Source organism: Blennius ocellaris (assembly GCF_963422515.1).
Source record: "Blennius ocellaris genome assembly, chromosome: 14".
Classification (NCBI taxonomy): domain Eukaryota; kingdom Metazoa; phylum Chordata; class Actinopteri; order Blenniiformes; family Blenniidae; genus Blennius; species Blennius ocellaris.
The window spans coordinates 7,528,040-7,550,626 of NC_137663.1; the positions used below are offsets into that span (position 1 = coordinate 7,528,040).

General features: G+C 46.6%; 1 protein-coding gene across 4 annotated transcripts in view; it reads left to right on the forward strand.

Annotated features, from left to right (window-relative positions):
- The window catches only part of larp1 (La ribonucleoprotein 1, translational regulator), a 46,724-nt gene extending 24,151 nt beyond the window's left edge, over positions 1 to 22,573 (forward strand). The window contains exons 4-21 of one of the 4 annotated variants that reach the window (XM_080509352.1): positions 2,437 to 2,508; positions 5,867 to 6,017; positions 8,384 to 8,518; positions 8,733 to 8,882; positions 12,182 to 12,344; positions 12,891 to 13,035; positions 13,143 to 13,317; positions 13,400 to 13,566; positions 14,025 to 14,156; positions 14,984 to 15,310; positions 16,909 to 17,032; positions 17,154 to 17,359; positions 17,464 to 17,570; positions 18,122 to 18,279; positions 18,377 to 18,521; positions 18,619 to 18,728; positions 18,808 to 18,935; positions 19,713 to 22,573. In XM_080509352.1, coding sequence (XP_080365478.1) covers positions 2,437 to 2,508; positions 5,867 to 6,017; positions 8,384 to 8,518; positions 8,733 to 8,882; positions 12,182 to 12,344; positions 12,891 to 13,035; positions 13,143 to 13,317; positions 13,400 to 13,566; positions 14,025 to 14,156; positions 14,984 to 15,310; positions 16,909 to 17,032; positions 17,154 to 17,359; positions 17,464 to 17,570; positions 18,122 to 18,279; positions 18,377 to 18,521; positions 18,619 to 18,728; positions 18,808 to 18,935; positions 19,713 to 19,907 — 2,790 coding nt within the window. In that variant the 3' untranslated portion in view covers positions 19,908 to 22,573. The remainder of the gene's footprint in view (positions 1 to 2,436; positions 2,509 to 5,866; positions 6,018 to 8,383; positions 8,519 to 8,732; positions 8,883 to 12,181; positions 12,345 to 12,890; positions 13,036 to 13,142; positions 13,318 to 13,399; positions 13,567 to 14,024; positions 14,157 to 14,983; positions 15,311 to 16,908; positions 17,033 to 17,153; positions 17,360 to 17,463; positions 17,571 to 18,121; positions 18,280 to 18,376; positions 18,522 to 18,618; positions 18,729 to 18,807; positions 18,936 to 19,712) is intronic. The other 3 variants (XM_080509349.1, XM_080509350.1, XM_080509351.1) reach the window with 3 other exon arrangements.
- The last annotated feature ends 14 nt before the right edge of the window (positions 22,574 to 22,587 follow it).

Consider the following 22,587-nt stretch of genomic DNA (forward strand, 5'->3'; position numbering starts at 1 on the left):
ATCACAGCTCTAATTACACTCATTCACGTTAGTGTGTCGGAGTCGATCCAGCCTTTAAAGCTGCTGTAATACCAGCTGATTATCAGAGATCAATGAAGAAATAGCCAATTGGTTTTGTTTGTTGTTGGGTTTTTTTTGTTTTTTTTTACTTCTCCAATTAAAGATTTTCTGTTTTATTGATAACTGAGAATCTATTGTGCCACAGTGGGATGGAGACACAAGGTGAGAGATGATAAACAGAAAAACAAGCAGTGAGACGGAATAATTATTCAGAGAAAACACGCCTTCCAGCTCTTTGTTTGCAGAATGTGTTTTAGCCTGAACTGGAAAATCAAAGTTTGGAAAGCAAAGTATCAGTTGTCTTGATAAAAAAAGAAAAAAAAGTTGAAATTAAAAAAATAAGATAAGGCTTGTTACTGGTGTTCTCAGTATTGCAGTATTTGTTTAATAAAATTAAAATTCCCCTGGCCACATGTTTGCTTTTGCTTTTACACGTTTGTCTATTGGAAATAAAAATACTTCATCATATTTATCAGGTCACTCGATAATGAAAAGTGTAGACATCCCCCCCCCCACTCCCTGCTCCTTCACACTGATCCCGGGGTGTCCTCCAGCTGCTGCTCAGCCTGGTGATGCGTCTGATTTAAAGCCCTCTTACAGTAGCAGCGGACATCCGTCCCCCCCACCCCCCACCCCCAAGAGCCACTTTCTATTTCTGAACCCCCCCCCCGTTTGATACTGTGACCGGGCGAGCGACCCCACTCACCTCCCCTATTTAAGGCAGCCGGGGGTGAAGAGTGGGCGTGTGTCCCTCCCCGAGCGGGGAAATGTGGGTCACATCATCATCGGCACCAGGAATAACCTGCGGGGGTCCGGTGACACAGATCCCGTCTGAGATGGGCGGGGTCTGGAGGAGGAGGAGGCCAAAAGCCTGGGAAAGGATGTCCTTGTAGGGACCCCCTCTCGGTGAAAGAAACCACCCCCGGGTCCGTGCTGCTGCTATTCTTAGGAGGGCCGGAGAGCGACCGCCATCACGGAACCTTTACCGCCGTAGATCAACCATCAGAACCCGCAGATCCTCCAGGCTCGCATTCTAGGAGCTTCTCGCTGCAGTGTCTGTGTTGGGCCTTACAATAGTGACTTCATGCAATAAAGCATCTTGTTATTGACATTTATCTGTCTCATAACAGATAATTCTATGGGGGGGGAAATGCACATTAGTAGATCTAACAAAGCCTCATCTAATATAAAACATGCAGGTACATCTTTAAAAAAAAAAAGGTCATTGCAAAGAACATTATTTTTATTTTCACTCGTACCATAAGAAATAGAAGTGAAATGTGCTTTAAAACAACTGCAGGGAACCAAAGTGCTCAAAACAACACTGAAAACCTTAAATACATTGGTAGTCTATTTTCATGGCTTGTAAACAAAAAAATCGTTCTGAAATGGCCTTTATTTCAGTTTATGTGGAATAAATATATAGAAGTTTCACGCTTGAATTAGATTGTGCCGAAAGTTGCCCTCTCATTCATATTCATTCGTATTTTATGAAATTCACCTCATTTCTCCTGTAAAGTACTTGAGCAGTTGTTTTGTCCTGTGACTGGTTCGAGCAGCGAGGTTTTCAGTGGGTCAGCAGGTTAAGTAGGGAAATCCTCTCGGAGTGACTCGGCAGAATGGAAACGCTCCAGTTCCGTCCAATTGTTTGTTTTCCCTCTGCTTTTTGGAGCGGTCATGTTTTTGAAACCCCCCCCCCCCCCCACCTGTTGTCATATCACCTTTCATCTCATTCTGTGGTCTTGTGTCCTGAACTCATTGATCACATTTTCCTTTCTCTGGGTTTAAAAAAAAGAAGAAAAAAAAAGAAGCTGTAACAGAAGGGGCAACAATCCAGCGTTGCAAACGCACCGATTCACGTCCTCGTTCCACACCATTCTGTCGTCATTGGAAATGATTCAAAGCAATAAACCGAAACGGAGCGTTCCTGTCTGGGTATAATCACTCCACGTTCGCCCCGTCGTAACATAACGTGTAAATGCAGAGCGAGCTCAGAAGATGCTTTGTATTCTCAGCAGCTTAATCAACATTCGTTTGTCACTTTGATTGTATTTGATGACGAGAAGCAGCAGCAGCACTCTGCCATTGTGTTGTTGCATTAAAGCAGCTCAACACAGAAAACTGTTTATATTTCACTCTCATTACTCCATCAGGTGTTGTACATATTCATGTCTGAACGTGTGTGTGTGTGTGTGTGTGTGTGTGTGTGTGTGTGTGTGTGTGTGTGTGTGTGTGTGTGTGTGTGTGTGTGTGTGTGTGTGTGTGTGTGTGTGTGTGTGTGTGTGTGTGTGTGTGTGTGTGTGTGTGTGTGTGTGTGTGTGCACCATGGTCCACCTCATTGTCTTCTCTAAACTCCTCTTCCCTCCCTCTGTTCAGATCGAGGCAGTGACACGGACCGTGTCCTGCCCGCCGACTGTCAGGCAGGTCAGAGACTCGTGGAGATCCACTGTAAGTTCACCCCCCCCCTCCCCCCCCCGCAGCCCGGGGACAGGCTGCCGCCTGCCTCCCCGCTGACGTGCATCTGATAATGCGACCACCAACACCCCGCAACATCCAGAGTTAAAACTCCACACGGTGTCGACACTCCGCTCGAGGCGCATCCAGTGTTGGCCCGCAGAGTTAGCCTGGAAACGTCGAGTGGGCGTTTCCCTTTTAGAACCCAGAGACCAGCCGTCTGCTTCCGTCGTCTCTACTGACCGGAGAGAGATGTACACCTTGTTCACAACCACTCATCCATTCATCCATCACTCATCATCACCTTCACTGTTTTTGCACACTTCCAAGTCATCCTCATCATGTTGTGTTTCACTTTGTGACGATCCAGAGGTTGAACTTTCCTGCCGCTACGCTTCTATACATCTGCAAAAATGTAGGAAACCTGAAACGAAACCGTGATTTTCCACTCGGGTGTCATTTGTCTTAAAACGATGCATTCAGAAAGTCCATTTGTCAGGTGGCTGCATTTTCCTGAAGTGTTTTGTACGCATGTATAAAACAGGTTCAAGACGTCTCACAAAAAGCATTACTACGGTTTCAAAATAGATTTTTACTTGAGTACATTATTCTTTTTTTTGTCAACACAGTCGACGTTAAGCACATTTCTACGCAACCATTTAACATGCAAAAGACCTTTTTTTTTGGTACCTTATTAATGTCTTGCAAAAGTGAATAATAGCATTCTCTGAATGCTTTAATAAAAATGGTTGAGTAATACATCGAGATATGTGGACATTGTTTTAGGAATTTATGAAAATTGGACCACCTTCACTGTGGAAATACTTCAACCTAAATGCAATGTAATGCAAAAAAAAAATCCTGCATGCAGTAACTTTTATTAGGATTTTTCAGTTTTTTTGCAAATAACATTGTAAATTGTTAGACGTACAATACAATAACCTACATATACAAAAATCCAGCAAGAGCACATCTTTATATTTTTTTTGATGCATAAATTCAGTAATAGCATTGAGTTTGGTAAGTTTATATTCAACAGGATTTGATCATTAATTTAATAAAATAGCATTTTCACTCACTTTCACTGATATAAAAACAGACGACTGAACTCTGTTCTCTAAGTATTTCAATCAGCGTCTGTGAAAATAACAAAGTTTGACTTAAATTAGGATTTATTAGACGATTTTTAATCACAAAAAATTATGAATCAGAAGAGTAAATAAAAGTAAAAAATTTGTAATGATTCCAACGAAAATTTGCCATATTTCAGTTTTATTTGAAAAAGCTCCCAATCCTACAAATGGATCACCTTTTGCTTGTGGACCTCTAAATTATTTGGGATTTAGTTTTGCAATTAAATTCCTGATCGTGAGGTTAATAGTTGACCGACTGTTCGCCGTGCTTCTTTTTCTTCTTTTTCGACGTCTTCATGTACTGTCAATTCAAAGAGGAGGACGCCCTAAATTAAAGAGCTGTAGTTGGATCTCAACATGATATCAAAGTGTCAGTGAGTCACCGCTGAGTGGACGGATCACCAGTGACACACACTCACATTCACACATGGCTAATTTTAGAACCAATTCCTGTCGCATCTCTTTGTGTCACGTGGTCATTGTGCAGGTATATTGACGTTGTATTGTCGTGATCAGGCACAATAACTAGTCGACTTGGGAGATTGTGACTCAAAAAGGCAGTTAATGAAAGAAAACAAGCAGTTAATGAATGAAAACAAGCCTTCAGAAAGAAATCCTGAAGATAAACAAGGATTGAACCAAGACAACAGCTCTGCCAATCATTTAGGTTCATAATCAATACATCAAACATGTAGTAACGTTTTGTTTTTCCACATGCAAAAAGCGGGAAGTTAATCTATCTAATAATTTCCATAGGTGTCCTTTAAAACTTGTTTGAACATGGCCACACAGCTTGCACCCGCTTCGTCTGATGATCTTTGAGCTTCTCCGTCGACTGATGCTGCATGTTTAAAGGGTTCAGTGTGATCAGGGTTGGACGACACCCCTCAAGTGTGTTTGACATGTTGTACTTCTAACTCGGCATGAGACAAAGGCCCCACATGACTCGTATGAACCCCCCTCCCTCCCTCCCTCCCCAGTGTGTGTGTGTGTGTGTGTGTGTGTGCTGATAGGCGGGCTGCGGCGGCTCGTAGGAGCGGCCGGACTCTGTTTGAATAAACTCTGATATGGGCTCTGCGAGCAAAGATAAGCAGGGAAGCCGGTTCGTGCTTGATGAAGCAGCATGTATCAGTGAGTGTGAGGTCAGCGGGATCAGCTCCGCACTGCCACACGAGACCGACCACCATACAAGTCCGTCTTTCTCCAAGCCTCCAGGACCAGTGAGAAATTCTGAATCGGATGAAAGCTAATTGATGCAAGCTTCATACTGACAAGAGCAGCATGTCCCACTGTGTTGGTCGTCGGGGCTTATTGGAGCAACCTTTACCTGTATTTGCTGTGTTGAATGATTAGAAATCCCCCTGATCAGACACAGTGCAGCCTTGCGTCCCTGACGGGATGAAGAGGTTCAGTGACTTGCCAGATGAGACGCTCAAACGTTGACTTTTTAGTACGAGATGCATTCTGATGAAGCAGCGTTCAATTCAGCTGTTCCACTGTAAACTGCTCCTGTGATGGCCTGTAAAGCCATCGACGGCTCCTCGGGTTATTTATGGTGCTGCTAGAAATGAAACGAGCCTCCAGGCATCCCCATCCGTCTGGGGACTTTTGTTGTTCTATTACAAAGCTGGCGAAAAATCTGAATTTGTCAGATGGTCTCAGCTGAACAGACGGTGTCGGACCTCGTTTCCACGACAACGTTTCAAGCGAAAACACCTCCGTTTCATGTTTGCACCGCCACGTTCTGAGACTGTCCGTTTCCACGGCAACGGCGTAAACACTAAAAAAAACGACGAAGTTGGCACGCCAAGCCACTAGTGGGTGCCGTTTGTTTTTGTAATGAAACCACAGAACAATGTGCTCTGAACATTAACAACGTGAGTATACAGTTGTTGGGAGCTCAAGGTGCACCGGGTGTTGAAGCTCTTCCAGGTTGTGACGTATCGACATGCGTCACAAAGGGAACTGGAGCGATTCCAAGCGTTTGCATTGCGAGCATAGTTTAATCGTGCCTTGTGGTTGAGCTGGGCGTGACCGTCACTGACCGAGAGGCGTCTTTCTGTCAAGCACGTTTGCATGTTTTCCAAGTCAAATAGTTGGAGCTGGGACTAAGTCACACAGCAACGTCACTTTCAGTTTCACTCCCTGGAAGTGGTTTCCTCACGATCTGACTCGCGGTAAGAGAGTGCTCACCTCCGGCCTGCCTCTCCACCCTGCAGGGCCCCAAGAGGACGACGGCCAAGAAGGAGTCCAAGGAGAAGAGGGAGAGCAATGAGGAGAGCAAGGAGAACCTGAAGGCCAAGTCCGACGACTCCGGAGAGGAGAAGAACGGAGACGACGACTCCCAGAAGAACGGGCCCAAGAAAAAAGGTGAGCGTCAAATAACAAAGTGGAACGTTCACCGAGTGGCGGTGAAATGACGTGAAGAGGAAACTCTAGATGGTCCTTTTCCTCAGGCAGGGGTTCAAATCCAGAAATCCAGACCGGCTGTGTGCCGGGTGTTAGTTACTCTCAGCTGAAAATTAAAAAAACAAATCAACAATGGAAGGTCCAGTCATCTTGAAACCGAAAGCTTGGAAGCTGTTGTGACTCTGCTGCTGCTGTTCAACCTCAGAGTTCACTGTTATTGCTGTGAAGCAGAAAACCAGGGTTCTCCTGCATGAAGCAGGATTCATTGAAACCTGCAGCTCGTACCAAAAGCTCAAATAGAACTTTATTCATCTTGCTGTGGCTCATTTTAGTTTCTCTCACCGACATTCCAGGGGACAGGGACTAAACATGCATCAAGTTAAAGTCGATGAATAATTTTTTCTTTCTTTCCACATTTATTTTATTAATTTTTCTTTATAAAAGGTCATTTTCATTCTGAAAAGGTGGCATGGAAGATGACTATTTAGTGAAAACTTGTGCAACGTATTTGCTCATTCAGACATCATTTCTTGATCACTGCCGGGTTATTTGCCACGTCATTGGCTGAACGTGAACCAGTCAAATCAGTGGCTGCACTGAGCGCGAGCCAATCAGAGGCGGCGTGGCGTGGGCGGTGGCTTCATCTTCCCGTGGAGGACAAACACGGCCAAGTCTGGCTCGTCGCTCCCGCTGCACACCGTCGCTCCTCAATTACGTCACACGCCTGCTACAAAGACGCCCACTAAATATTTAGTTCCGTCACGGAGGAGTGCGACAGAGCAGAAACCTTCAGACCTCCAAACTTTGTGGTTGTTTCCAGTATTTATGTGATCTGCACCAGCGAGTATAAATAAACTAGTACCGGCACAACAGAGAACTTCATGAAGCTCCGGTGTTTTTCTGACCTTCACAACATGGCCGCCCTCAGCGTACCAAAGAGAAGTGCTCTCTCTCTCCTTCTCCCTCTCTCTCTCTCTCTCTCTCTCATCAGCCTTTTCTTTCCTTCTTTTCTCCCCGGCCACATTGCAGGCATACAAATGTGCTGGCAGGGACGACACAAGTTTCTTTTTGATTCTCAGACTTTTAACTTTTCAGAGATGTGAAGTCGAATAATAGTCAGAACATTTCTTGTCTGAACTGTAGACTTACCTGGGGGGTAAAAAAAGAAAGAAAGAAAACCTCCAGTAAGTTAACGGTCGGCTTCTTTAGTGCTTCATAATTTGAGATGAATGATCAACAACCTATAGTGAAAAACAAACACCTCTACCTCCTGAACACAAATAAATGAGTATTCACACACCTACACTTATGAATATACATACAGAGCCATGTGAATATATTTATTAATGTGTGCTCAATAGGATTGAATACAATTAACTTTTACTCAAATAGATTTAATGAAAATTAATACTGAATTAGTTATTTTTCTTCTTTGCATTTCTTTCTCAAAAACTTAAGGCCACGTCACTTGATCTGTTCTCCTCCATGTGTGTCTGTGGGATCTATCACACATTCACACACACAATTACACACATCATCCCACAAACTGTCATGTGAAATAACGGGTTGCTGCTGCCCCCTCCCGGTCAGTGGAGGTACTGCAGGACAGCTCAGCAGTAACGATCCCCACAATGGGAAGAAAAAGCTTCAATTTATTTTTCAAATATGGTCCGTTAAATATGACATTCCATTTTCTTAAATATTCAAGACCCCCCCCCCCCCCCCCTTTTTTTTGGACTATTTAGTTAAAATGACAAAGAATCAAACTGAAACATATTTGAGTTTATGGGCATTAAATGTTTTTAATTTTCAATGCTATTTATGTTTTTGTTTTTTTTAAGATTTACTTTGAGCACGTTGTCAATAACTAAATGTCTTGCAATTTTTCAAGATGCAGACAGAAAAACTAACTTTCATATATATTTTTTTGTTTGTGTCTTTGTGTGATTAATTTTGAAATTGTAACTTATTCACACAATGAATCTGCACGTTTTTCATTTCAGGTAATGTTCGTTTGTTTTGTTCAACACCTATAAAAATTTCAAATGTATATCAAGATCGATTTTTTTTTTTTAAATGCAAGAAATCAGTTCGTCCTGCAGTTTGACTGTACATTTTATTTTCCACTTCATTTCCATCAATAGTTCTTTAGTTAACGATGCTGATGTGCCTGGTAACAATATTGACTGTGATCATGAAGCTTTTTATAAAAGTAATATTGTATTTTGGTCATTAAATGAACTATATATTCCACAAAACTACTTTGACTGACCTAGTTTTCTGTAATTAGCCTCTGAATGAGTGGGTTTTGTGTGTTTCTGGAGCAGGGAACAAGCAGAAGTGGGTTCCCTTGATGATCGAGGTGAAGTCTGAAGGCCCCAGAGAGCGCTCGGCCTCCAGGAACAACAGCAGACAGAACGAGAACCCGCGGCTGCCGCCCAACGCCAGGAACGACCTCCGAGGTCAGTCGATGGTGCCAATGGAAATGGAAGAAGTTAATATTGAGCTGGCGTTTGTGTGTGGACAGCAGTGAGGTTTAGTTTGAAAGTATTGCGACAACTGTGACGAACAAAACCAAGAACACTTTGGTTCCTTCCAAGATCGGGGTATAAAAAAAAAAGTCACTTCAGTGTGAGGTTATGTTGCTCATATCAATGTCTCCCTGCTTCCCGACAGACTGGCACAGCCAGAAGTACGAGCGGGAGTGGCGCGACGACCACGACGAGGTGTCCAGCGTGAAGAGCGAGGGGGCGCCGTTCCGCGGCGGCTTCCGGGGCCGCGGGCGCGGCCGAGGACGAGGCCGGGGGCGGGGCCGAGGAGGAAGAGGTACGCTCAGCCACGGACCATAATTATCCCTGCCGCGCTTCCGCCCTTCATGTGCAGATCCTGCGTCGCGCAGTCCAGACACACAATTATGATGAAAGGATACAATCCGTCGAAACAGTAATCACACTTTGATTCAGGTTTTAGCGTTTATTATATCAGAGACACTTTGGCTCTTTCACTTCATTATTGAATGTCCTTTACACTTCGTTGGTCGTGATAACTTATTTATTTACACGGTGGTTCGGCAACAATTGGCAACATCTAAGAATTAACCAGAAAAGTAAAAGCTATAAGGTGAGAGATAATAAACAGGTTTGGAGCCAACCATCAATGTAATGTCATTGTTTTGCTTAGAATCCAGATAATAACCTGCCAACCATGATGCAGCATTATGTGTTTCCTCAGTGAATGAGTATGACGGCGATCCCGTCAACTATACATATTTTTAATAAGCAAACTGCACCACACCTCCAAAAATGCTTTTTTTTCCCCCCCTCAAAGAAGTGTAGAACTTTTTAATGATCATTCCAATTTTAGCTGCATCCTTTATTTACGTTTTATTTGTCTTCATTACACTTTGGGCAAGATGCTACTATTGGCTTCATTCCATTTAAAATGGTTAAAATTTATCACTGTATTTGGTTTCAAAGATGTCGCTGAGAGGGAGCAAAAGAACTTCTTTGAATACGTGCAGATCTCAGCGATCCCAGTGAAGAACGCTGCGATCACACGAACACCTTTCCACCACCACCACGGGTTGGTTTTAACGCCGAGGAGGCGGCAGAGCGACGCGCCGTGGAAGTGATGAGCTCCTCATGTCTCTTCTCTGACTCTTCATGTGTGGAGAGAAGTTTCACAACTCTGATCTCGGCCCTCGTCGACCCTCGCTCAGTCTCACCATGGTCACGTTTAAGTCGAATCAAAGAGCTGTGAGAGCTTTTGTCGTCATTTGTTTTTGTTGAAAGTTAGTCTATTGTCTATTACTACACCTCTGGCTTGATAGAAGTTAAACTTCTGAGTGTCTTCTGGTGCAAAATGGTCAATTCTTCTGTGTTTAAATTGGAAAATGACAGTTTTCCAGGGGGTTTGATCGGTGGGGAGCCTAAAAGTACGTCTTTGATATTTGTAGATCATCTCGCTAAAATCCTCATGGTCAATTAATTTTTTTCAGGTAGAATGCAGTAAAAATAAACACAAAATTGATCAACAATAATAGGGAAAAAAGCACGACTTCGCTATGTTTCTTGTGTCACATGGTATGTCATGCATTACTGCAGGTTTTAAATGAACTAAATCTTCATTAAAACGAGTGAATAGCTGTATAAAGACATGGAAAAGTTTTTGTTTTTTTTAAAGTGAATGACAGTGTAAAACAACAGTGGAGCTTTTGAACATTACTGGGCCGTTGCTCCTCATGTTCAGTTGCATTTATTTTGCTTGAAGCTGCTCTCAGGCTGGGTAGTTTGACCCTGGCGTGGCCCGCTGAGGCGCCATGGCGACCCGGAGAGCGTCGCAACGAGAACCAGGCTGCCTCCAGCAGGAAAAGCCAGTTTCCCTGAAGGCCTGCTGGTTCTGCCAGCGCCGGGCTCTTTTCACTTTTCCCTCGCTGCTGCTCCTCCTCCTCCTCCTCCTCCTCCTCCTCCTCCTCCTCCTAACCTGTTTAGACTTCATAAAACCAGCGAGACAGGACCAAGACTGCAAATAACCCGGAGGGAATGTGTAAAATTGGGTTTGATTCTCCGTGAGAGAGCGCTGTTGACTGCAGCCGTGAAGGAACAAACCGGAGTTGATGCCGAGCAGATGAACTTTGTCTCTTGGTGTTTACTCGGCTCTCATGTGAGCGTTTCTCTACAGCCTCCTGCACACACACACACACACACGCACACACGCACACACACACACGGCCTACATTTGCCAGGATACCCAGAGCCCACATTCCCCCCCCCCCCCCGCAGACCAGAACTAAAGAACTAAATAAGTGAGGAAATACCAAAGGCTGAGCTTTTAGCAGGACGTGAAAACAGAAGCGGGTAAAAAAGTGAAGCAGATGGTCGTTCTGATGGAAGAAAAGAGTCAAACAAACAAAGTGTGTGCATGAAAGTGAGCTGTGATCACAATTCTTGTAAAGTGATGTACTCTTTGTTCCTTCAAGTTGTTTTTTTCCACTCATCCAGGCATTTAGAGCTTTATAATTGTAGCTGATGTCTTTGTTTTAAAGTTTTTTAGTCTCATTCCATCGCCTTTGGTTGAATTTGATGTGAATTCTTTACAATCCCATAACTCTTAAGACCATTTTTAATAACTAGATCAGGGGAGTCATAGGGCCACATCAACCGACACGCCTCATAACACAACAGACAAGCTGTTATTTCTCCTTCATGAAACATTCTTTCATCTGCATCCATCTCCCTGGACATTTTGGGATCATTTATCAATTCTACTTGTTGAAAATATCATTGCAATCTTCACGGGTGACATTTATTTCTTTATTCGTTTGATCGGGACAGAACACTTTAATGAACAATCGTATACAAATTGTGCACAAATTGTAAATGGCTGCGTGCGGTTTGTTGCCGTCGGGTGAACCTCGGGGCGCAGTGAGAGTCTTAATGTGGAGATGCACAAGTGCAGAACTACTTCTGCATCAACAAAGACGCACAGAATTACTGTGTTTTATAGAATGTTATAGAACCTGCGCTCACAAGTTCCCAATAGACACGCGCCCCAAGGCTTACACTCGTGCACTGCGTGTCTATTGGAAATAATACGCTACTTATTTTCCTCAGTCAGACCTTTAAGCCCTTCGGGGCCACATAAAATAACGTGACGGCCCACGTTTGGCTTGACACATGTGCTCTCCAGATATTCGGAACAAGCAGAAAGCAGATCACTTTACTTCTCTAAGCAGATACTAATCATTCCAGGGCCCAGTACTTTCAGATTAAAACACAGTTTGCGCAACCTTTTCCGGGGGGTTCGTTCACACATCGGGGCTCATGGTCACTGAAAACAAATGAAAACTGGCAACGTGATTCATCTTGGTACACAATATTTAATAACTACAAGATGAGCAGTGTTCATATATATATATTCTAAACTAAACGAATGCAGGATCAATAAGATTATATCCATAAGACATCTAAAATATCACAAATAAGCAGCTATTACCACGTACTATCTAAATAAACACAAAGTCAATCACAACTAGGAGCGATTAAGCTCAAATGCATGTTATGTGGCTGTAGCGGCACAGGGAGGACGTCCTGTTAAACTTGTCCACCACCGCTCGTCTTCCGCAGGTCACTACGACTACCACTACGGCTACAAGTCCTACGACCTGAAAGATGGGCCGTACGGCCAGAAGTTCAGCAACTCCGTCACCTACTACTACGACAACATGAGCAGCAACGACCTCTACACCGTCGACCAGGACCTGCTGAAGGATTACATCAAGCGGCAGATGTAAGTTTGAGAGAGCGTGGCGTCGGAGAGGCTCAGGTCCTCCTGAAGGGAGCAGCTGCTGCTGTGCTGGAGAAGTGATGAGCTCCTCATGTCTCTTCTCTGACTAAACATCAATGGAGAGAACATAAACGCCTCTGATCTCGGCATTAGTAGCAAAACGCGAAGGAGAAATGACAGGCGTTTTATATGATTTGGTGTTTTCGTTTGACGGCGCCACGCTGGCAATATGTCCGCTGCTTTTAAAGTTCATGTAAAGACTCATTTCCAAGCACAAACGGCCGGCTCCCTCTGGGGGGCAGAGCTCGCTTCTGCACGTGTGTTGAAACAGGAGTGGTTCTGCACAGAACTGCTTCCTTGTGTTTCAAATCTGGCTCAAGTTTCCGAGGAGCTCCGTGGAAGATATTTGTTTCATGACTTCATCGTCTTCTCTTCATCCTAACTTCTTTTAATGGCTCTTTTCCTCATGCAACAAAAGCTGAGTGCCGGATGATGATGATCATATGTCGCCTTGCTTTGTTTTGTTTTGTTTCCCCCTGTCCTTGACAGTGAGTACTACTTCAGCCTGGACAACCTGGAGCGGGACTTCTTCCTGCGGAGGAAGATGGACCAGGAGGGCTTCCTGCCCATCGGGCTGGTGGCGAGCTTCCACAGAGTGCAGGCCCTCACCACTGACGTCAACCTCATCATCGAGGTAACCTGTGAACAAACCCCCCCCCCCCCACCCCCCCCCCCCCACCCAAATAAACTCCCGTGCCCGCGTCTTTAGTGCTGTAACTGAGCCGCCGTCGCTCCTTTCAGGCTCTGAAGGACAGCAAAGAGGTGGAGGTGATCGACATGAAGATCCGTCGGAAGGTGGACCCGGAGAAGTGGCCCCTGCCGGGCCTCGGCATGCCCAACCAAACCCACACCGACTTCTCCCAGCTCATCAACTGCCCCGAGTTCATCCCCCGGCAGTTGACGGAGGACCACAGAGGTGAGCGGGGGGAACGCTGCAGGTTCTGAAGGTTTCCCGTCGTCCTGGGTTCTAGCAACCACCTCTGCGTGCGTCTCACCAGGGTCTCCCCGAGCCTCCACGCCAGTGCAGCAACTCACCAAGACCGACTCGGACATCTCCAACCTCAAGACGATGCCCAAAGGCCTCTCGGCCAGCCTCCCCGACCTGGACTCCGAGTCCTGGATAGAGGTTAAGAAGAGGCCCAGACCTTCTCCTGCCAGACCCAAGGTCAGCTCCGAGGAAACGAGAAACATCTGGACTCCCTCTGCATTCACATTTATTTGAGTTTTTTTGGAAATTATACCTGCAACCTTCCGACTGGGAGACGACTGCTCTCCCAACCGAGCCATGCCGCCATTTAGGACGAACAAAACAAAAGAAACACTCATATTCACTCTTTGGTAACTCGATTAACTGGATTTATTTAGATTTAATTCATCTATAAAGCCTTAACTTTTAATGTCTTTAATATTTCTCAGCTTTCTCTCACCAGATGTTAATGAAATCATCTGTAAATGTTTGCTTATTACGTCTGTCCTGATTTTAGTTTGGTTTATTTGTCACCTGGCCAAATCGATTTTTTTTGGTGTTTATTTTACATTTCTTTTTGCATCGTTCCTTCATGAGTTCTCTCTTTCTGCACCGTCCTCCTCTTTGTGTTTCTCTTGACGGGTTGACTGATGCAGGCCCCCTCATTGCAGCAGCAGCAGCAAACGTCGCCACCTCAGCAGAAGGAGAAAGACGAGTCGACTCGCTCCCCGGGTCCACCGCTCAGCTCCTCGCCCGCCGCCGCCGCCGCCGCTCCTCCCGGGAACAAGGTGAGGCCGCAAAACTCAAATCTGTCCGGTCACTGAAGCGGCCACCAGTAAACTGAAGAAAACACTTCAAAGAGGAAGTTAATCATCCAACTTCTACACTTTACTTTTACTTCGAAGCTCCACTGATTGAAATACGAAACGTAAAAATTGTCAACAAAATTGAAGCAAACATCATGTTGCGTGAACTTTTATCACAGTTAGGAAAAATGTTGGTAATTGAAGGTTTTCAGAGGTATTAGTGGTCCAGGTGTTGTGTATCCATATTTCTGTATATATATATATAAGCAGCCAAACATTAAAAAAAATGCGACTGTGGTTTTAGTTCTTACTGGTTTTGAGAAGTAATACAAACCCCGAACAGTTTTTCTAAACAAAATTGAATTGACATTTTTTTCCTTAATGTGAAAAAGAGGCAAACAGACCTCGTCCATCTCAAATTTCTGCTAGAAGTGATGCATCATGGGATTGCTCACTCAGCTTAAAGTTGGAGTGCAGAAATTACAGGCTAAAGAAATCAGATGATCATGAGGATAACTCAGTAGAGGTACAAATTCAAAATTCTAAAAATGTGGTTAAACACCATAAACATTAACTTTTATTCATAAACGCAATTCTACACAATACAGGTAATTGTTTTTGCTTTTAAAATTCAGAAATGATTCTGAGTAAAAATATAAATAGTGAGAAGTAACCATATCGTTTGTTTAATAATGAAAATTATGAAGAAAATTTGTTCTTATGCTACAACCCTTAATTCTCTTCAAATAAACTATCATAAATAGTACAGATTAACTCCTCCTCCTCCTCCTCTTCCTCCTCCTGGTCAGGACGGGGCGGAGCCGGACGAGCCCGAGGAGCTGGACTTCATGTTTGACGAGGAGATGGAGCAGATGGACGGACGCCGCAACACCTTCACCGACTGGTCGGACGAGGAGACGGACGGCGAGATCGACGACCACGACGTCAACAAGATCCTGATCGTGACCCAGACGCCGCCCTACCTGAGGAAGCACCCGGGCGGCGACCGCACCGGCCAGCACACGTCGCGCTCCAAGCTGAGCAGCGAGCTGGTCAAGGTCATCAACGACGGCCTCTTCTACTACGAGCAGGACCTGTGGGACGACACGTACGAGCCGGAGTACGCCACCATCAAGGTGAGGTCGGCCGCCGCATCTGCTCCGTCGGTCCTGCTTCAGCTTCACTGCTTCTCGTTATTCTGACCGTCATGTGAACTCGCCAGCGAGATTTGTAGGTGAGAATCGTTTAATGAGCTTGTAAAGCACAATGAACTGAGACCTGTTGTTGAAATTTCAGCTCTTTCATTCAAATTTCAGGTTTTTCTTGATTAAATATGAACTTCCTAATTATTTATCAACACTGTTGCGTTAAAACAAAGACGGAGATTCACAGTTCGAGTTATTTATAGATTCAAATGCTATTATTTACCAGTCTGGTCCAGTTGGGATTCAATTGTTCCGTATGTGAGCCAAAACGAGTTTTACACTTTAAATAAAACATTTCAAGAATATTAAATCTACATTTCAATTATTATAAAACAAAAAGTAAAAGAAAAAACAGCTAACATTTAAATATGCTTACGCTATGTTTATGTTATTACTGCACAATAGAAAATCAATATATTACATTAGCGATATTGGTGTTTTTATTTAATTTCTTAAATGAAGCAAGTTGACGGTGAGGAGGGGAGGATGAGAGGGGGCGTGTCTGTGCTGGCTGATCTTGTATCTTAGGTTTCTGCCACATGAGCGACAATGAGAATCTGTTAAAAAGCGACTATCGATCATATTAACCCAAAGCAAAACCACACGGCTCATTTCAAGGTTTCACATCTTTCGACATGTAATGTGTGAACAGCAACAGTTTATTGTCATGGCTCTGGAGCAGAAGCAGCAGGAATGAGCTAAACGTGGCCTCCGATCAAAGACCCAGTTCACAGTGGGGACCGTCGCCGACTCAGCGTTTGTTTGGAGAAGCTCGGGTGAATAACTTGAACGTTCCCGGGTTTGAACCTCTGACAGTTTCCAGGTTTCCCTCGCTGCCACGTTGGAGGTGTTTCTGCCTTCAGGCCGGGGCCGTGATGTTGTGCTCCTCCTCCGTTTGAGCGGTTTCTGGATGCGGAAGCCGAACGCCCGGCGCGTTTTGTCCCGCCCTTTGTTGTCGCCGCAGCCCATTGTGGCTTTGTTGCCGTGCTTGTGGGCGCTTCAGGTGGCCGCCAGCTCCCTGCCGTCCGGCGCCGCGTGTTTTTAAATAAACCCCGCACGCCAGGCCTCGGCCTGAGGGGTCGGACCTGCGGGCACCGGGCGGGAAGAGAGGGAGAGCGAGAGAGAGAGATGGACACTCGAGGAGGCGCAGACACCCGGTGGGATGAGAAGCAGAGTGTGAGTCGTTCTGACGATCTGTGCGTTGTTCTGTGGATGCCGAGCTTGTTTGTTGCCGGACGTTTACAAAAGCTGATCTAAGACCTGTGGGCCGGCGGAACCTTCAGGGTGAGCGCGTGCCGATGTAACCCCCGCCGGCCGCCGTGCTCCCGTCAGAGCGCTGAGCGACGCCGGCCGACATGAGGGTGAAAAAGATGTTTTTGGCAGCCATGTTTTGCTGCTGCGTCTCGGTGTCCAAACTGCTGCAGATCAGGTCGACACTCACAACCCCCCCCCCACCCCACCCCCCCACCCCTGTGGAGTTTCCTCCCAAGTCCTCATCGCGTTAAAACCACATGTTTTCACCTCCACAGCAAGAGGTGGAGAACTTCAAGAAGGTCCACCTGATCAGCCGCGAACAGTTTGACTGCCTGACCCCCGAGCCCCCCGTCGACCCCAACCAGGAGGTCCCGCCTGGCCCCCCGCGACCCCAACAGAGTGAGTACACACACACACACACACACACACACACACACACACACACACACACACACACGCACACGCACACGCGCGCGCGTGTTTCTACAGTGTGCTAGAAAGCGCCTCCTCCCATCTCCAGTCCCCACAGACGCCTTGGCCAACAAGCTCTTCGGAGCCCCCGAGCCCTCCTCCACCGCCCGCTCGCTCCCGACCACCGTGCCCGACTCGCCCAACTACCGCAGCGCCCGGACGCCGCGCACGCCCCGCACGCCTCACAGGAAGGACGCCACCATGACGCCGCGCTTCTACCCCGTGGTGAAGGAGAGCCGGCCGGTCGACGCCAAGGTGAGCAGAAACGCTTCAGAGGCCAGACGGTGCCACACAGAGAGGGTTAAATTCCCCCCCCCCCCCTCTCCCCCCCCCCCCCCCCCCCCCCCGTGTCCTTCCAGACGCCGAGGAAGAGGAAAACCAGACACAGCTCCAACCCGCCCATGGAGTGTCACGTGGGCTGGGTGATGGACTCCAGAGAGCATCGATCCCGCACCGCCTCCGTCAGGTGAGCAGGCAAAGCTTAACGAGTGGAGAAAACATGGAGTTTATTGAGGAATCTGCACATCAAGTACTTTAAGAGAAAAAAAAATCATTTTTACAATAAATTAAAGGAACACTTTACATTATTCCACTAGTTTATATGGTGTTGCCTTCGATAAAGTGATAAAGTTGCACCGTCATTTGTCCTGGCGTTTGTTTGGTTAGCGTAGCTCCGACACCTTTATGACCAAAAGAGCTTTTATGTGATTTTCCACCAAATAAAATTTGTTTGAAGCCACAAAACTTGCTAATGATCTGAAATGAAGAAGAAAAAAAATGCATTCATAACATTTACATTAGCACTTTTAAGCTTTTTTTGACTGTTTGTAGTGATTTTAATCTATTAGCCGTTTTTCTGTTTTATCAGTTTTTAGTCATTCCAGGGGTTTGATCCATTTTTAGTCTGGTGATTAAAATATACTGCAGTGTGGACAGAGTGTCAAAGTGAGAGCAAAATGTTTTGGCTTTTCTAACTATTGGACTCTCTCGCTCTCGCTCTCTCGCTCTCTCTCTCAGCTCCAACGCCAGCCCGTCGGAGGGAACGCCCGCCCTGAGTAACATCGGCTGCACGCCGCAGTCGCTGCCAAAGTTCCAGCACCCGTCACACGAGCTGCTGAAGGAGAACGGCTTCACGCAACACGTTTACCACAAATACCGCCGGCGCTGCCTAAACGGTAACCAAGTCCTCACCGCCGCTCGCTGGCACAACGCTCCCGCCGCCGCCGCCGCCGCCTCCTGACAATAACTCTCTCTCCCCCCCACCAATCGCAGAGCGGAAGCGTCTGGGAATCGGCCAGTCGCAGGAGATGAACACGCTCTTCCGCTTCTGGTCGTTCTTCCTGCGGGACCACTTCAACAGGAAGATGTACGAGGAGTTCAGGCAGCTGGTGGTGGAGGACGGGAAGGAGGGCTACAGGTAGACGTCTCGCCTCGCACGTTCCTTCCTCACACGCCGGGTTCTGCCGGTTCCATCCGGTTCACTTCTGTCCCCCCCCCCCCCCCTCGTGTTCCAGGTACGGCTTGGAGTGCTTGTTCAGGTACTACAGCTACGGGCTGGAGAAGAAGTTCAGGCCGGACATCTTCAAGGACTTCCAGGAGGAGACGATGAAGGACTACGAGGCCGGTGAGGACCGTGGTTTGGACGCCACCCGTCACTCGGGAAGGACAGTGTTTGAAGTCACGTTGTTTGTGTGATGTCACAGGTCAGCTTTACGGGCTGGAGAAGTTCTGGGCCTACCTCAAGTACTCCAAAGCCAAGACCATGGAGATCGACCCCAAACTGCAGGAGTGCCTGAGCAAGTTCAAACGTCTGGAAGATTTCAGGATTGATGTAAGTCCAGCTGTTAACGTGGGGACTGAAGGACTGAAATGAAAACATCCCGGTGATCTGGACATTCACCGTGTGTTTGGTCGACGCCCACAACCGCCCACAAATAGAGCTGGATCACATGCAGACAATCATTTCTCAAGATGAATCACTACAGATATTTCAACATTCAACATTCAAAACATTAATTCTCTCAATCGCCGGTAAAACCAGCGATTTATACACAAATTCTACATATGTGCTTTAAATGTTTTTCAGGTTTAAGACCAATCTTGACATAATAATGAGCTTTAAATGTAAACTTGAAAGTTTTGCTTCATGGAGCCTCGGTCGTCGAGATGAAAATATCTGTTCTCACAAAAGAAAACAAAAATCACTTCAGAAAATGACTCCAATCTCAAAATGAAGCCAATTTGAATGGAATATTATGGTATAGTTTTTACAAACTCGCTCAGATAGTTGAGGTTGATGCAACTTTGACAGCTTTTATAGCAGCACGGGCCTCGGATGTTTTAGTACATTGGTTGTGAGTCGGTCAGGATCAGGCTTCGGTTTTGTCCTCATGTTCAACCCCCCCCCCCCCCCCCCCCCCCCGCTTCAGGAGGTCCTCTGCCTGGCTGCTGCTGCAGAAGTGATGAGCTCCTCATGTCTCTTCTCTGACTGAACATGGAGAGAACATGGACTTCTCTGATCTCGGCATTCGAACACGAGGAAGAAACGACACGGGTCCATATGATTTGGTGTGTAACCATGAATCTCTGCGTTGTGTCTCTGCTCCAGCCGCCGATGGAGGAAGGAGGCCGCCGGAGACACTCGTCGAGCGGAGACGGCCGCCGCCGGCACCCGTCGCAGCCCTCCAGCCGGCCCCACAGCCAGGCCGGCTTAGGCCCCGCCCCCTCAGCCAAGGATGACGCCAAACCCAGCAGCCAGAAAGCCGCCGCCGCCGCCGCTCCGGACGCCAAGACGCTGAAGTAACCTGGACTGAGCCAACGTCTGCACGCCGCCGGTTCTCTCTATGCCACGGGAGGGGGAGGGGGGGGAGGAGGAGGAGGAGGAGGATGGGGGGGGTGACCTACTCTTCATCCAATCAAGACTTCTTTTTTTCTTTTTTCTTTGCCTCTGGAAACTTTTGAGACAAAAGCAAAAGAATTAGTGAGTCGGGCTCCGTTTAGAGAGGATTAGTCTTTTGTCCTAACGAGGCCAAGAATCAGACGAGTCAAACTTTACTTTTTTAGCCGCCCTCCCGCGGTGACTGGTTGAGATTTTATTTTGTTTTTCTCAGCGTTTACCCCCCGCCCCCCCCCCCCTGTCCGCGGGACCCTCGTCTGCCCCTCAGTGCTGCTGGCTGAAGTTCCTTTTTCAGATTAGTGATCTTTTTTTTTTTCTTCAGCATGAGGCGGATCGGAGCCGATTCACCTGAAAGCCCCCACCCCCCACCACCACCACCACCACCCATCTGGGGGGGGGGGGGCGCTGCTCCTACATCACGCTGGACCAAAGTGGCTTGAACCGAGCGACTGACCTTCCCATTGGCAGTTATTTAATTTTCCTTGTGGCTGACGTCGGGGGAGGGGGAGGGGGGGGGGGGGGGGGGGGAGAACCAAACCATGAACCGGGTAAAAACCGGCCCCTCACTCCGGACCGGATCAGTGAAAGTTGCCTTATTTTAATGGTTTTACTGCTTCTAACTTGTGGCCGCCGCCTGCTGGTGGATTGTACAGCGTCGTGATTCACCCATACCCCCCCACTTCCCCCCCCCCCCCCCCCCCTCACCTCACCTCTGAGCTGTCTTCCAAGTGTCAATGGGTTTGTTACGAGTCCCGTCATCCTGCACGCTGTGGCTTTCTGTGCTCAAAACACATCCACCTGTGGGAAGTGCGTGGTGTTGTCGTCCCCGACCCCCCCCCCCCCCCCCCCCACCCCCACCCAAAAAAAAAAAAAAAAAAACAAGCAAACAAAAAAGTTTGAAGGGAGAATCCCAGACGATCTCCCTCTGCGTGCTTCCTCACTTCCTGTCCGCCACATCCATCTATCCATCCGCCGAGTCCACGCCGCGGGCCTGGAATCATCCATCTGGATTACTTGAAGAAGTCGTGAGGAGCGCCGCCGCCGCCGCCGCCGCCGCCGTGCTCCCTGACGTTCCTCCAGCGCGAACACTTGCCGGGTGAAAGCGCGCGCAGGTACAGACGCATCAGCTCGCCTCGCTGTGGATTACAAACATTGGACGTCTCGCCGCAGATCATTGGTCCTCCAGAACTGCTGAGGAGCGCCTCTCACCCCCCCCCCCCCTCCTCCACCCCTCCCCCGCTCGCCATGTAAATGTGAATTGGACAGATGAAGAGAAATGATTTCAAGCGTCTCCCTGCGACTCGTCTCATTGTTTTATAACAGATTATATATTTGCCTTACACATGTATGTTCTAACTTTTTTTTTTTTTTTTTTTTTCTTTTTCTTTTTAAGGTCTCATGATTATCTTTTTAATGCTTTTAATTTCAATTTGCAGTGTTTCTCCTGTTGGACGGTGGATTCGTGTCAAAGCTGAAAGTAGATTTCAGACGGGAACATTAAAAAGGGAAAAGTTGTTTCACGTCCACGTCACGGCTCGATTCCTGGTTTAGACATTTGCCGACAATTGGATTTTTTTTTTTTTTTTTTTTTTCTTTCCCCCTTTCCAACCGAGATTGGATTTCATGGTTCGGATTCATCAAGTGAATAAAGTCTTAATACACACGCAGAATTTCATACATGCATTGAAAGGTTTGTTTCTGCTTGGAGGGGCTCAGTTCTTCGCTCTTTGGAGGAACTTTACTGTACTGCTGTGCCTGTCGGTTCTCGCTCTGTCCTCATCAGCTCCATGTTTCCACCGACGTCCTGTCAGTGTTTCCCCTTCCTCCGTTTCTTCCTCTCACTTCCAGTCGTACGTGTTTAACAAAAAAAAAAAAAGAAGGAAAAAAAAAAAAGCAATGGCAAACCTGCACCCCCCCCCCCCCCTTGTTCTCCCTCCCTCGCTCTCGGTTGGTTCATCTTCAGGGACATTCGGATGAGAGGATTTACGACGGAAACATTTCCCTTAAAAAAAGAATAAAAAATAAAAAAAGACCACAACCACCTGGCCTCTGAGGGGGCGGTCTTCTTCCTGGGACAGTCACTTGATCCTCTGCCATCACCTGGACTCTGGACTTTTTTTGAGAATACAGGTGTTTCTGGGAGTTTCCCCCCCCCCCCCCGCCCTTCTTTCCACACACAAACTGTAGGGGGCGCCACCCCCCCACCCCCCCTGGCTGCCCAGACGCTCCCATATGGCTGGTTGTGATGTCTGGAGACGCCGAGGACACGATTCCATGAAGCCATATGAATAAGAAATAACTGTATATGAACCATTAAAATAGTTCATGACATCACAAATATCCTAGGCTTGTCTTGAGGAAATAAAGAAAATAGTGGGGGGGGGGGTAAAAAATGAACAAAAAAAATATATAAAATTGAAAAATGTAAAATACTTGAATGAGATCTTGTATTATAACATTTAATATTCATAATATCTGCTTTGTAGGCTGACGTGATTCGCTATTAGTGTTATTTGTAATTTGTAGTAATTATGCTTTTCCTTAATAAAGAAAAAAAAACAGAAAATGGACAAAAAAACCTCAAACA